At 41.8% G+C, this 14,831-nt stretch overlaps 1 protein-coding gene across 1 annotated transcript in view; it reads right to left on the reverse strand.

Annotated features, from left to right (window-relative positions):
- The window catches only part of dscamb (Down syndrome cell adhesion molecule b), a gene marked incomplete at both ends in the record, with an annotated part of 217,790 nt that overhangs the window by 72,495 nt on the left and 130,464 nt on the right, over positions 1-14,831 (reverse strand). Inside the window, 5 exons of the mRNA XM_084064776.1 lie at positions 1,370-1,489; positions 3,454-3,732; positions 6,924-7,196; positions 9,397-9,693; positions 13,393-13,668. Coding sequence (XP_083920902.1) covers positions 1,370-1,489; positions 3,454-3,732; positions 6,924-7,196; positions 9,397-9,693; positions 13,393-13,668 — 1,245 coding nt within the window. The remainder of the gene's footprint in view (positions 1-1,369; positions 1,490-3,453; positions 3,733-6,923; positions 7,197-9,396; positions 9,694-13,392; positions 13,669-14,831) is intronic.

A 14,831-nucleotide genomic window follows, 5' to 3' on the forward strand; every position in this document is an offset into this window, starting at 1 on the left:
GATATCATCCCCCCCCCTGATATTATCAGCAGATAATAGCATAAAAAAGTCATATCGGAAAATATCGGTATCAGCTTTTATGCATGCCATTTTAGTCTGTCTGCCTGTCTGTCCTCCTGAGTTCAGCAGATGCATCACCAGTGCTAACCCTACAATCACATGACATATGGTGATGGTGCACCTGTGTCCGAGCCTGTGTGTGTGTGTGTGTGTGTGTGTGTGTGTGTGTGTGTGTGTGTGTGTGTGTGTGTGTGTGTGTGTGTGTGTGTGTGTGTGTGTGTGTGTGTGTGTGTGTGTGTGTGTGTGTGTGTGTGTGTGTGTGTGTGTGTGAATCCATAATGCATATTGAGTGACACACAGATCAATATGATCTCATACACACTGTCTGGAGCAGGGCCAGGTGATGTGGACAAAATCTAATATCACAATACTTTTGACCAAAATTCTGTACCTTGATATTGATATTGTGATGATAATATAGTATTGTGACAATGGTATACATTTTCTTAAAAATGCATGAATAAAAAAGTAAAAATGAAGTGATTAAAACCAGGAAAAGACAACACTGACACTATGCCATATCACCATATTACAATATTATCTCTGTCAAAAAGCAGATCTACAAGTGTTTTGAGCTTGCGGATCTGCTACTTTTGATGCTTTTGTGTGACGCTGTAGTATGATCAAGTAGGGCATTCATTTACAAAAAGAATATGGAGAGAGAAACGATGTATACAAAATGCCAGATGATGTCTGGTCTCATATCACAATATGGATATAATAGCCCTAGGCTGGAGAATAAAACAACTCGCTTATACTAACAAACACACTGCAAGTCATAGAGCTTCATAAAATGCAACCTGAGGCCAGCGTGCAGCAGCCGATTATACATCTAGGCTACAGATCATTTATGTATAGGTCACTAACTGGTCAAAATAATGTAAGCCTGGAATAAACAGAGCATGGTCAAATGTACCTTTTTCTTTTTTTTATAAAGCTATACTGTGGTTTATGGGTATTAACGGAACGGTTGGATGTGTTTGAGCAGCACTGACAAGACCTGTTATTTGTATAATGTCTATTAAGCCATTAAGACCGGGAATGCATCTGTGTCATTTTAGATTTCTTTGGCTATTCAAAAATAGCATATATACAAGCTCATAGCACGGCACCGAATGCAGCGCTATGAGCTGTTCTCAAAACATTTTCATGTCACGGCCCCCCAAAATTATATGTATTTGGCCACGGACCCCCCATCTCAAAATATTTTGTTCCAGGGAGCCGCAGAAGCAAAGATTTGAGTTAAAATTGTATATACTGTATATTCAAAGATTTGCACCCCACTTTGAGAACCTATGGCCTACTGTACCTTTGGAATGTTCCCATACTGTGGTGGGTCGTGGGTAGCCTTCAGCTGAGCAGTTGAGTGTCACAGTTTTTCCGTAGATTCCATCTTGGTCTTCAGGTTGAACCACAAACTGAGGAGGTACTATAGACAGACACACACACACGCGCGCACACACACACACACACACACACACACACACACACACACACACACACACACACACACACACACACACACACACACACACACACACACACACACACACACACACACACACACACACACATAGCAGACACAAGCTTATAACCTGTAGATCTGTTATTTTCAGAGAGTGTTCTGCTATTTAAAAAATAATAATAATAACATGACAAAATTACATGCCCAAAATATGGAGGCCAGTTTTAAAGTGATTAATGAATGTATGGTTGCAGAAAGAAAACAAGTGTCTGTAAGTATCGATTTGAAATCAAGATTTATCTGCAAAAGAAAACATTCTGCGGTGGAGGAAATATGAAAATATCCCCTGGAACCCCAAGTGTACCTCTCGTCCCATACTGTATGTATTGTTTCAGACTTTAAATTAAGTATATTATACGGATTTCATTTTCTTTGTTTAATGGTTGTTTGTACAGTTTGTTGCGTGTTGTTCCATGTCTCAAAGTGGACCACAATAGAAACCAGCTTTGGCTTTTTTTTGTGTATAATTCCACGTAGGTTTTTAAAAAAAAATGGTGACATTGTTGTGATTGTTATTATTATCGCCAATAAAAGTATTCTATCGTTGCTGTCCGGCAAAAAAACATTTTTATGGTTAGTGGTGCCGATCTACAAGCTCACAACGCCTCGCGATGCGAGGCGAATTCTAAATCACTTTCAAAATCACAATAAAAAACGTTTTGGACAGGTTTCCACCCGGCAGCAACGCTATTCTATTCTGAATGACCCCCTCCCCTGGTTAGCTGCAGTGGTGTAAAGTAACTAAGTACATTTACTTAAGTACTGTACTTAAGTACAATTTTGAGGTATGTGTACTTTACTTGAGTATTTCCAGAACTTTTACTTCTACTCCACTACATCTCAGGTCAAATATTGTACTTTTACTCCACTACAATTATTTGAAAACTTTAGTTACTAGTAACTTTGCAGATTTTGAGTATTATTACAAAACATACATTAACACATTCCCTGCCAGAGTTTATTCATAAGGTACTTACCCACTGCCAGCGTTTTTGAGTTTTATAGCCTTTTGAACCGTTCACAAAAAAATTATATCCATTAAAATCCGCGATCGGATGGTGTTTATAAACAGCAACGACGGACGTACGAGCCCTCATAATGTTTACACTTTTTTTTCCTTTTTCTTCTTCTGTGGTATCAGCGGCTAAAAGAGGCTGCAAACGTCATATCCGTTTGGCTGTGACGTGGCTGTGACGTTTCCCCACCGGCCATCTTAGATTAGCTTAGCCTCCGATCGGCTATCAGATCGTTTTTAAACACAAAGAGGATAACCGTTTGTCGATCAAAGAAAAGAAAATACAACCGGAGCTTACCATTCGTTTTTTAAACCGTGTGAAAACCATGATCTTCAGCCAAAACCAGGGAAAAACTGTTTTTTCAAGATAAAAAACGAACCGGAAACGGTTGTCGGAAATTTTCTCATAGGATGGGTCGGAAGCGTCATGGGGAAGAAAAAAAAAATCAAGGATGGTACCAAAAACATTTTTTTTCGTTATCAAACCACATAAAAAGACGATCCCGAGATATCTCGGGATACGCAGGTAACGGGTGGATTTAATGTCCCGAGATATCTCGGGATTGGCAGTATATGTGTTAACCACTTCATTTTCAGTGCTCTCTCCTGATTGGCTTAAATGTTGTCACCTACCTGAAAATGTACTATATTCTGTTTACTAAAGAGCTGGAGAGACCCCTGTGACCAAACAAACGTTCTGTAGCAATGATTACAATCAGAATATAGTACTTTAACCTTTTAACAAAAATAAAAATAAAAAAAATATCACTTACCCTACCTTTCAGTAAAAAATGTGAGTACTTTTTCCACCACTGGTTAGCTGTAGTAACGTGCAAACCCCCCTCCTCCTCACCTCTGACAATGAGCTGGCTCTGGTGCTCCACGGCGGCAGCCTCGTTGCGGGCGATGCAGGTGTAGTTGCCGTTGTGGTCGGGGGTCAGGTTGGAGATGCGCAGGGAGCTGGTGAAGTCGATGTTGTCCACGGTGACGCCGAGGCTGATGGGGATGGGACGGCCGTCCTTCTGCCAGGTGATGTCCAGGGGCTGGTCGCCGGACATGACCACGCAGGGGATGAAGACGCGCTGGCCGATGGTGAAGCGCTGGAACTCAAAGGGCTGGATGTACGGAGGGACTGGGGAAAGATTATTAGACAGGTTGGAGACAGTGTTGATTTGTCGGCTACCTTTTTTCACTGACAAAAACTAAATAAAAACTACAGTATGATGACTAAAACTGAGACTAAATATATTGTCAATTATATATATTGTAAAATCAGTCATAAAATATGACAAAAACTAAATGGAATTTTATTCAAAAGACTATTAAAACTAAATCAAAATCTGCTGTCAAAATCAACATGGTTGGAGAGTGAGGTGAGACATTTGACTGACTGATTGATTGAATAATACTTCATTAGCACGTGGTACAGTAAGTCATTTAAGCTAAAAGGATGACACAAAAAGGTCCTGGGGACTTGTTTCCATTGTGGTCCTATAGTATTCAATTCATCAACCAGACAGACATGGTGAGATGTGAATTGCCCTGATCTGAATGATGATGATTGGGACCACTCATATTTAGAACAAACATGGGAAAATTCTCATTCTACTACTCTGCCACCAAAGCAAGCAATAATTCCATATCATTCTTTGGGTGGAACATTTTGTCCTTTTAGCGGAAGATGCAACAGGAGCTCTCCGAACAAGACTGCTCTGTTGTTCAGAAAGGAACATCTTTATACATATAAACTCAATCACTCACTCAATCAATCAATCAATCAATCAATCAATCAATCAATCTATCTATCTATCTATCTATCTATCTATCTATCTATCTATCTATCTATCTATCTATCTATCTATCTATATATCTATCTATCTATCTATCTATCTATCTATCTATCTATGAATAGTGGTAGTGTACAGCAGTTGAGTGATAATAAAATTCCATGATAAGACCTACTCAGGTGAACTGACTGAACTGTTGTCTCTGGGGAGTGCGTAGCCATCGCACAAGTCATCTCTGTTTGAGTGTCCAATGAGTTCAAATAACATTCGAATAAGCAGCACTTTAGCCGCTTATTTAATTCACAACAAAGTGGAGATAATGGACTCCCGGGATCCCCCAAGACACTCCAGCATTTTAAGCATGAGCAGTAAATTAACGAATGCACTCACTCGCTAACACCACTGGGAAGTGTTGCATTATATCATCTCTCTCTCTCTCTGCCTGTTTCTCTCTCAGTCACTCTCTCTCCCTCTATTTCTCCCTCTCCCTCTCTCTGCCTCTTTCTCTCTCTCTCTCTCTCTCTCTCTCTCTCTCTCTCTCTCTCTCTCTCTCTCCCTCTATTTCTCTCTCTCCCTCTCTATGTCTGTCTGTTTCTCTCTCTCAGTCACTCTCTCTCTCTCTCTCTCTCTCTCTCTCTCTCTCTCTCTCTCTCTCTCTCTCTCTCTCTCTCTCTCTCTCTCTCTCTCTCTCTCTCTCTCTCTCTCTCTCTCTCTCTCTCTCACACACACACACACACACACAGTCACCCTCTCTCCCTCTATTTCTCTCTCTCTCTCTATCTCTTACGCTCTGTCTTTCTCTTCCATCTTCTCTCTCCTCGTCATCTCCCTTCATCTTTCTTGGTCTAAATCTCTATTACTGTTTCCCTCATTCACTAACCCTCCCCTCCCTCCTGTTCGGTGGAAAGGTTGATGTCGCTGCATCATCAGAGTACAGGGAATGGAGATGAGGAGCTGAAGTGGAGAGCACTTGTTAACATTCTCTATTATGGGTAGTGACGCCTCGTTGGAGGCTATTTACCCCGTACTGAATAGGAGTGTACAGTGTCTTCTTAAGATTTATTTATGCATTTTTTTTGTGGAGGGCAGCGATTCAGGAGTCCCGAGTTGTTGTTGTTGGCGAGAGCGCACTCTCGCATCGCATTTTGCTATGTTTCTCTTTTTTATGCCGTGGCTCCACAGAGGTGAGACCTCAAGTCTTGAAGAGGGTCTGTCTGTCTGTCTGTCTGTCTGTCTGTCTGTCTGTCTGTCTGTCTGTCTGTCTGTCTGTCTGAGTCTTTGTAGCTAATCTCGAAAACTGCCGGACGGATCACACATTTCTTGTGAGCACTGCCAATAGGCTGTTATTTTTCATATTTACATGTTTCATAATTTAAAAAAAAAATGAATTCTCGTTTTCAGCTCTGATCAGGCTAAAACCATGCCCAAATTTGGAGTCATACATGATAGACAGCTCATATTTTGATTATTATTACAAAACATACATTAAAGGGATTGTAGGCAAGTTCAGAGACAAAAAAAAAGAAAAAAACTGTTGCCAAACACCGCCCCTCCACTCCCCCCCGTCCCCATCAGCAGTTCGTTTCCCCGACCACCAGGGGGTGACGCAGCAGGGACTTCTAAACGGGCCATGCCGAAAATAGGTTGCTTTATTCGGATACAATGCGTGTCACTGCCCGCCCCTGCCGGTTCTCTGAATTTTAATTTTTAAATAGGCTCTGTCATGATAAATTGACCACATATATAAAGTTAAACAACTAAATTCTATCCAAACGATATCTTAAAAGTAAATTCCGTGCCTCAAAAAAGAAGTTTGAGAGCGTTTTAAAACCGAAAGTAAAAAGTAAAAACTGCCCAAAGAAAAACAATGGCTGCTCGTTCCATTTTTGTCGGCTGCACTCGGTTCCATTCGGTTTCACTCGAACAGTTCACACGGACACGGACGCGCACGGACGTGCGTTAATTTACGTCCCGGACAAACATAAACTGTAGGGAAAATACGGATTTCAGAAAGAGGACTGTGTTTCAATGCAGGAAAACACCCCAGCATCATTATATAGTGGCTGATAGAGGGGAAAAAATGCTAAATATATATATATAAATATTTTTAAAAGTTTGCCTTAATGTTGCCTAGAATCCCTTTAACCACTTCAGCCCTATTATACATTTCGGCCATTTGAAAATAGCCGATCTACAAGCTCACAACTTGCACTTGAACTTGTAGATCTGCTATTTTCAAAAGATGTTTTATACATTTGAGAACTTGAAATGGGACATTCTGCATACTTAGTACTTTTACTTTTGGTACTTTAAGTACATTTTGATGCCAATACCTTTGTACTTTCACTCGAGTAAATTTTGAATTCCGGACTTTTACTTGTAACAGTATAGAGTAGAGTATTTACTCTAGTATGTAGAGTATTTCTACATTACAGTATTGATACTTTTACTTAAGTAAAAACATGTAAGTACTTTTCCCCCCACTGGTTCCTCTATGTGTACTGTACATACTGTACATCCATCCAATGGGACATACCTCTGACTCGAACGTGGACGCTCTGGGTGTCCATCTTGTTGGGCTGGACCATCACCTTGCAGTTGTACTCTCCGGCATCCACCTGCTGCACGTTGGACAGCTTCAGCGTCCCGTTGTTCTCGAAGGCACGCTGTCTGTGGTTGAAGGGCAGCAGCGCCGAGTTCTTGTACCACTTGATGGAGTAGTAAGGGTAGCCAATCACGCGGCAGTGCACGAAGGCGTCTCGTCCCGCGATGGCCGTGATGTTCTTCATTGGCCGGATGCTGGCGCGGCCTGAAAACAGTGACAGAGAGGGAGAGAGGGCTCTCTATAAACACATTTAATGGCGGTGGGGATTTTATAAGATTACAGCACAGGAGCCATATTTGTTTATGTCTGTTTCGCTGTTTTGGGCCTTTCGTTAAATAAAATGTTTTTTTTAGAGAGAAATACATACAGTACAATGCATGCGACAGTGTTGATTTTGACAGCAAATTTTCATTTGGTTTTAGTCATAGTCTTTTGAATCAAATTCCATTTAGTTGTAGTCATATTTTAGTCATCTTAAATGTTTTACTGTTAGTCTAGTTTAGTTGACTAAATATCATACGATTTTAGTTGACTAAATCTACAGTTGATTTAGTCGACTAAAATGTATTCTGGCGGTGCCTTGATGGCGTCATAATGGCTGATTTTACACTTGGTTGCATGCTGAAAATAGCAGATCTACAAGCTCACAACGCGTTGCGCTGCGACGCTTGTAGATCTGCTATTTTCAGAGCGCAAAACCCGAGCACAACCAAACATAAAATGACATGTCTTAGTTCTGCTGGATCTCTTACTGTAGTTTGTATTTGTTGATGAAATTGGCAATGTAGACTTAGTTTTTATTTCGTTTTTCTTCAGTGAAAAAAGGTAGTCGACGAACGTTTTTCGTCATAATTTTAGTCGACAAAATCAACACTGGCATGCGATCTCGCACACCATTGCATGTTTGTTCTCAATAAACGTTTTTAATTGCAAGTATACTTGCAAGATTTATTTCTTGTTCTATGCAGCTGTCACTAAGATCACTCTGCTATCATAAAGACCCACTGCATTTGCTGATTACTGTATGCGCAAAGTGCTTCTTCTGCACAGAAATGATTGAATTTGAGCATCGTTTGTGAATTGATGAGCGGATTAAACTGAAAGTGCTGAAATGTGCTAAAAGACCAAACTGTTTAGGTGGATAAGACTTAAAATGTTTACCTGTGCCAATAATACTTAAAACTCAGCTGTCACAGCTTGCTTACGGTATTATATTGCCTGTCTCCTAAAATGAAAACATACAGTAATAATCGCTACAACATCAGATGTGGAATCGCTCAGGCTACTGCCACACAGACACCGGCACACATGTAATCACACAAACACACATACACATACGCACACACATAATGTACATGCACACCCCCGCCTACCACCCACCGCACCCTCCGACACACACACACACACACACACAAACACACTGATATACACACAGGTCTCTAGGCGCACACAAGCAAGCCACAGATATAAATGTATTCATGCATACAGGATAAATATATTTTTCTTGGGGCTATTTACAAAGCGGCCCCATTTTGGAGCTCATTTCCAGATATGTCTATGTGCGGCAAACCAGGATAATTGGTTTGACCTGAAAATGTGGGCATGTAGAAATAGCACAGTAATAATTTTGGAGAGAGCGAGGTTACAGTATCACAAATGCACTAGAAGCAGGGAAATTGGAAAATTGCACTGGTGCAGATCCATGTTCAGATAAAAAATATTTAAAAAAATAAAACCCTTCATAGAACAGACGGAGGCTAAACTAATCAATGAATAAAAAAAGCTTTAAGGGAAACAAGTATTTATCACTAAAACAATACCAGAAACAAAACAAACAAAACAAATTCAAACTACCGAACAACAAAGTTCTTTGATATTCAATTGATTTTCAGAAACATATTAAATAAAAATAAGAAAGATGTGAAAGTGTCTGTTTCACATCTAGCTTGCTTGACCAATCCAGAGCAACAGAACTGCTAGCTCCTCTCATGGGTTCCCAGAACTCAGGGTAAGTACCGCACCACCCTAGTAGGGTAGTACTACTACCCAGGGTTAATACTACCCTGTGTGTAGGGCCCATATTAGGTGAAAGATGTCAGCTGTTTGCTTCGTTCTTGTAGTTTAAAAAAAGACAGCCATAAGATACACACACTGAACCCATGGATCCAAACCAAGACCTCACCGTTAACACCAATCAACCACCAGTCAGTCAGACAGACAGACAGACAGACAGACAGACAGACAGACAGACAGACAGACAGACAGACATCCAGCCAGACAGACAGACATCCAGACAGACATCCAGACATCCAGACATCCAGACATCCAGACTAGACAGACAGGCAGACAGACAGGTTATGTGTATTGTTGTTGTTGTTGTTGGAGGAGCTGATTTGACAAGCACCTCTTACGTTTATTCGAGCCTGGTGGTAGACGGGCCCGGCCGAGTTGCTGCAGGTACACCGGTACACGCCGCCGTCCTGCACCCCGGTGTGCGTGACGTTCAGCTGGCTGACCACGTGGCCCTCGTGCGTCTCGTAGTGGCCCAGGTGGTGGTGGCCGTCCTTGATGACCGGGTCGTCGTCCAGCGACCAGGTGCAGCCGGGCGGGGGCGTGCCCTTGACGTTGCACACCAGGAAGACGGGCTCGTTGGGGTTCACCACCTTCTCGCTGAAGGAAGACAGGATCTTGGGAGTGCCATCTGTTGGGGCGGCGAGGGGAGGGGGGGGGGGAGCGGGATTGGGAGGACGAAGTTAGGGGTCGGTTTTGTTATGGAATAAATGTGATGAAGTAAAGATACATGTAGTATATCATGAATGTGAGGATAAGCAGTGTAGGCATGAACTCTCTAGTCCAGTGATTCTCAAAGTTTTTTGTGTCAAGGACCCCAATGTATTTGCCTGGGAACAACCCATGTGAAAAGGTTTTGTGCCACGCCCAGAAGAGAAGATTTATGTAAAATAATATTCAACATTTTCCAAACGTTTTAGATATTTTTCATATTATTTTCAAAAATAGCAGATCTTCTATTTTTGAAAAGCCAATGGATAAAGTGGTTAAAATGATTGTGACGCTAAGTTAACTACTTTTGCTGGGGACCCCCTGGAATCCCCACTTTGAGAACCACTGCTCTAGTCAACAAACAAAAAAAGGTAAAAGATTGACATAAGTAGAGTGCAGAGAGAACAATGTAGTGCCACAAATAAACTATGGATACCAGGTAAACAATGAACCTACAGCATCTGTCAAAACATACTTTACATACTACACAGTACAGTATGTAAATAGCATTCCTAACATTGTGGTCAAAACATGAGAACAATTGTGACCAAGATATATCTTGTAGCCTACAGAAAACTAGCATTCTATCGAAAGAAGGTGGCAAGAAAGGGATCCAAGTTTATTACACAGATTGGGAGCCAGGACGGAGAAAATAAGTCTTGTCTGGTCAGGTCATCGGAGTAGGAGGTTGACCTGCCGGTTAGAAAGACCGCTACACAGCTGGGGAGGGGTATGACCTGCTATCTATCCCTGCAAAAATGATCCTTGAGAAAGATGCTGAGCCCTTGCCTCCTCAAAGGGTTGTGCACCTGGCTGCACCTGCACTATGACCCCTTTGGTCTGATGCATATAAATTGCTGCATGTGTCTCAGGAGATACGAAAAAACCCCCACAAAGATTCAAAGTACTGAACACCGTGTCAACCACTTTCACCCTCTAGACCAGTGGTTCTCAAACTTTTCGTGGTCAAGGACCCCTAATTTTATATATATTTGGGCGCGGACCCCCATCTGAATTAATGCCACAGACCCCCAGAAGAGATGATTTGTGTAAAAAACAAAACAAGATTATTCAAAATGTCCAAACATTTTCGATATTTTTCAGAAATCTCCCAGCTGTGATGCGCTGTGAACTTGTATATCCTATATCATGCCGTTTTTTTAATATAGCCATTTGGATAAAGTGGTTAAAATGATTGTGATAGAGTATGACAAATTTAGCTGGGGACCCCCTTGAGCCCACACAGGATGACAAACTAGACATAGCTAATGTTTTTGGCACTTTATTTGATATTGTGAAAACATACTTTCTACCCGGAAATATCTGTTTGCTTACGTACATTCAAACTTTCTTATCTGGTCTACTGGTACATGTGTGTTGTGGCTGGTAGATTTGTCTACCAGTGGATTTGTCTACATAAAAACGGCCATTTTAGGAAAGACCTAAGTCACTGCACACAGGATACTTACATAGTGCAATAAGGTCTTTGTACTATAACGTGTTACCAAAACAGCCCCAATCTAAATTCCTATCCCAGGCAACCTTATGAATATGGATCCAGGCGAGCTTTTATTTCCAGACTTAGAGAAAGGCTGGCCTGCTGCTGCGTGCTGATTACCCAGGCCTGTTCCACATGATTATAGATTATCAATATCCTCTGGCCACAGGAGACAGTTGCCCAAGCAACGCCACCAAGGTAAGCTATCGGAGTGTGTGTGTGTGTGTGTGTGTGTGTGTGTGTGTGTGTGTGTGTGTGTGCGTGTGTGTGCGTGTGTGCGTGTGTGTGTGTGTGTGTGTGTGTGTGTGTGTATATGTGTGCAGTCTGGGATGATCCTGCTAATGGCGGCCTATGGCGCAGAGGCACAACAGTCCCTCATTAACACACACGCCCTGTATTGATCCTCAAGGCCCGAATCTGTTTCTGTGAAGTCACCGCGTGTGTGCCCATGCACACACACGCACATGAGCAGACACACACTCATACACACATACACACACACACACACACACACACACACACACACACACACACACACACACACACACACACACACACACACACACACACACACACACACACACACACACACACACACACACACACACACAGTACACACCCTCCAACACGAGGGCAGCTGTTACTGTGCAACTGCCGGCCTAGTCATACAAGGAGGGCAGTTTTTCTTAATACCAGTCCATACGTTTGTGGACAAATATAACGCACACAAACACACAGAAACGCAGATAGAGATGCACACAAATGTTAAATTGTTATCTATGCAAAACATAGTGCCTCAACTCAAGTAGCTCAGCTACTTTCGGTACGTAACAACTAAGTATAAATCAGACATAACTCTAAGCCCTACCCCCTAAACCTAACGTCTAAATGCCCCAAAAAAGACCCCCCCCCCCCCCAATATGTTATAAACTTTTTGGATCATCTCTTTGTAGCCCGTTTTTTTTGTCTGTTCTTGTTCACTGTTCAGCTAATCTTTTTATCGCTGTTGTCGAGCAGAAAGCTCTTAACTCCATATTCTAACTTTTTGTGTTTTTTCGTAAATTAATGCCCTACGAAATCATACTACAGCGTCACACAAAAGTATCAAAAATAGCAGATCTGCAAGCTCGAAACGCGGCGCGAAGCGATGCATTCCGAGCTTGTCAATCTGCCATGTTTGCTATTTTTGTAAGTAACAGTTTTGGACATAATGACGTTTCCAACCGACAGAGACGCTATGTGAGTACTGGAAGTAAAGTAACTAAGTACATTTACTCAAGTACTGTACTTAAGTACAATTTTGAGGTATTTTTTACTTTACTGGAGTATTTCCAATTTTCTGTATTTTTACTTCTACTCCACTACATCTCAGAGGAAAATACCACTACAATTATTTGAAAACTTACTTAGGCTACTAGTTACTTTGTAGATTTTGATTATTATTACAAAACATACATTAACCACTTCAGCCGTATACAGTTAGGCCATTTGAAAATAGCCGATGTACAAGCTCACAATGCATCGCGATGCGACGCATTGTGAGCTCGTAGATCTGCTATTTTCAAAAGATGTTTATACATTCGAAAACTTGAAAAGGTTACATTCTGCATAATGAGTACTTTCTACTTTTGATACTTTAAGTACATTTTGATACCAATACTTTTGAACTTTTACTCAAGTATTTTTTTAGTTCCGGACTTTTACTTGCAACTTGAGTATTTCTACATTGCAGTATTGATATTTTGGTAACACTTGCTATGCATCCCATGTCTATGATGCATTCTAAACATACTTATAATGTATTATAATATTTTACTTAAGGGGTACACCATGAATTTAAAAAATATTTATTTTATATAAATATTGTCCCTTAATACGTTTTATACAGGTTTAAGCCTAAACAACCATATAAGAAGAATAAGAAGAATAATGCCAATATCAAAACGGGTCCATGCTGGAAGCCTGGCCCCGTAAAAATAAATCATGGTGTAGTCCCTTTAAGTAAAAAATGTGAGTACTTTTCCCACCACTGGGTATGACTAGAAAGCCGCCTGACACAACAGCAACAGCAACAACAACAACAACAACAACAACAACAACAACAACAACTCCCGCATATACCTTCCAGGATGACCTGCACAAAGTCCTGTGCAGACATCTTGCCCTTCCTGGCGAAACACTGGTAGGCTCCGCCGTCGCTCTTGGCCATGCCCTCCATGACCAGGTTCTCCCGGTTGAGTCCGGTGATGCGCACGTTGTTGCTGGGGTAGATGATCTCCCCGTTGCGGTACCAGGACAGCTCGTACTCGTCCGAGCCGCTCACGCTGCAGGACAGCGACACCTTGCTCCCCACGCTGCCCTTCACCTTCCGGGGACTCACCACCACTTTCAGCGGCTCTGTGCCAACCACAGCAATAGAAAGAATTAAAGTTCATGGTTTTTAATTTTGTATTTTTTGTTATTACATTATGTTTTATATCATGTTTTATTCTAACTTTTTGTGTTACACAAAAGCATCAAAAGTAGCAGATCTACTAGCTCGAAGCGCGGCGTGAAGCGACGCATTTTGAGCTTGTAGATCTGCTAATTTAGCTGTGTTTAAATTTGAATCCTGAAAAGTAACAGTTTTGGACATATGAGGTTTCCACCCGACAGAGACGATATCATTTATTGTTCTCACATTATATCTGATGTACATTACGGTATGTATGTTGCACACACGCACATGCACACGTACACGCACACACGCACACACACACACACACACACACACACACACACACATACAAACCTTAATGACATCGAATTAAAGTAAATAAAACAAAAGTACGGATCCATGAGAGTACACAATATAATATTACAGTATCGGTCATAAGTTCTGGACGTGTTGTATTTCAACACTATCTGAAGAACACAGCACTGTGTGCCCCAACATCGGAAAATGGTATCAGAGTAATGTGTCATAATATATTAAATACAAATATTCAGTCAGATGAACAATGTTGGTTTAAAGCGGCACTATGTAACTTTTGTATGTATCCTATATTAAAATTGCTTAGAGGGTCAATCAACGAGGGTCGAAGGTGGGTGGACGTCACAAACGTAACATGCAGACCTGCGAGGCACCCCGTTGCTCCGATACGCACCAAACTTGGCACCAACGCTGGTCAGGGGTGTGCCATCGGGGGCCCCTGGATGCCACAGGTGCACCATTGCTCCGCCCCCTCTGTGTTCCCATTGGCTGGGGCTTCCAGTTCCCAGCATGCTAAACGCCCCAAACGTGGTAGGTGCTCTTAGACGGCCAATAGGGATGGGCTGTAATTGCTGAAGCCACGCCCCCCTCTGCTTTCCTATTGGCTGGGGTATAAACAGCCATAACTCCAGTTCCCAGCAAGCTACCGGCTCCAAACTTGGTGGGTGGTCCCACAGACTTCCAATTTCATCAATGATGACTACTTCCGGTTTCCCTTCCTAATTCCGTTTTTTGGGGATTGCCTTGAAACTTCACCCAGACACTCTCTGAGGGGTGTGGAGTTCAATGGTGAAACCCGGAAGTGGAT

Source organism: Gymnoscopelus microlampas, assembly GCF_963454915.1.
Source record: "Gymnoscopelus microlampas genome assembly, chromosome: 8".
Taxonomy (NCBI): Eukaryota; Metazoa; Chordata; class Actinopteri; order Myctophiformes; family Myctophidae; genus Gymnoscopelus; species Gymnoscopelus microlampas.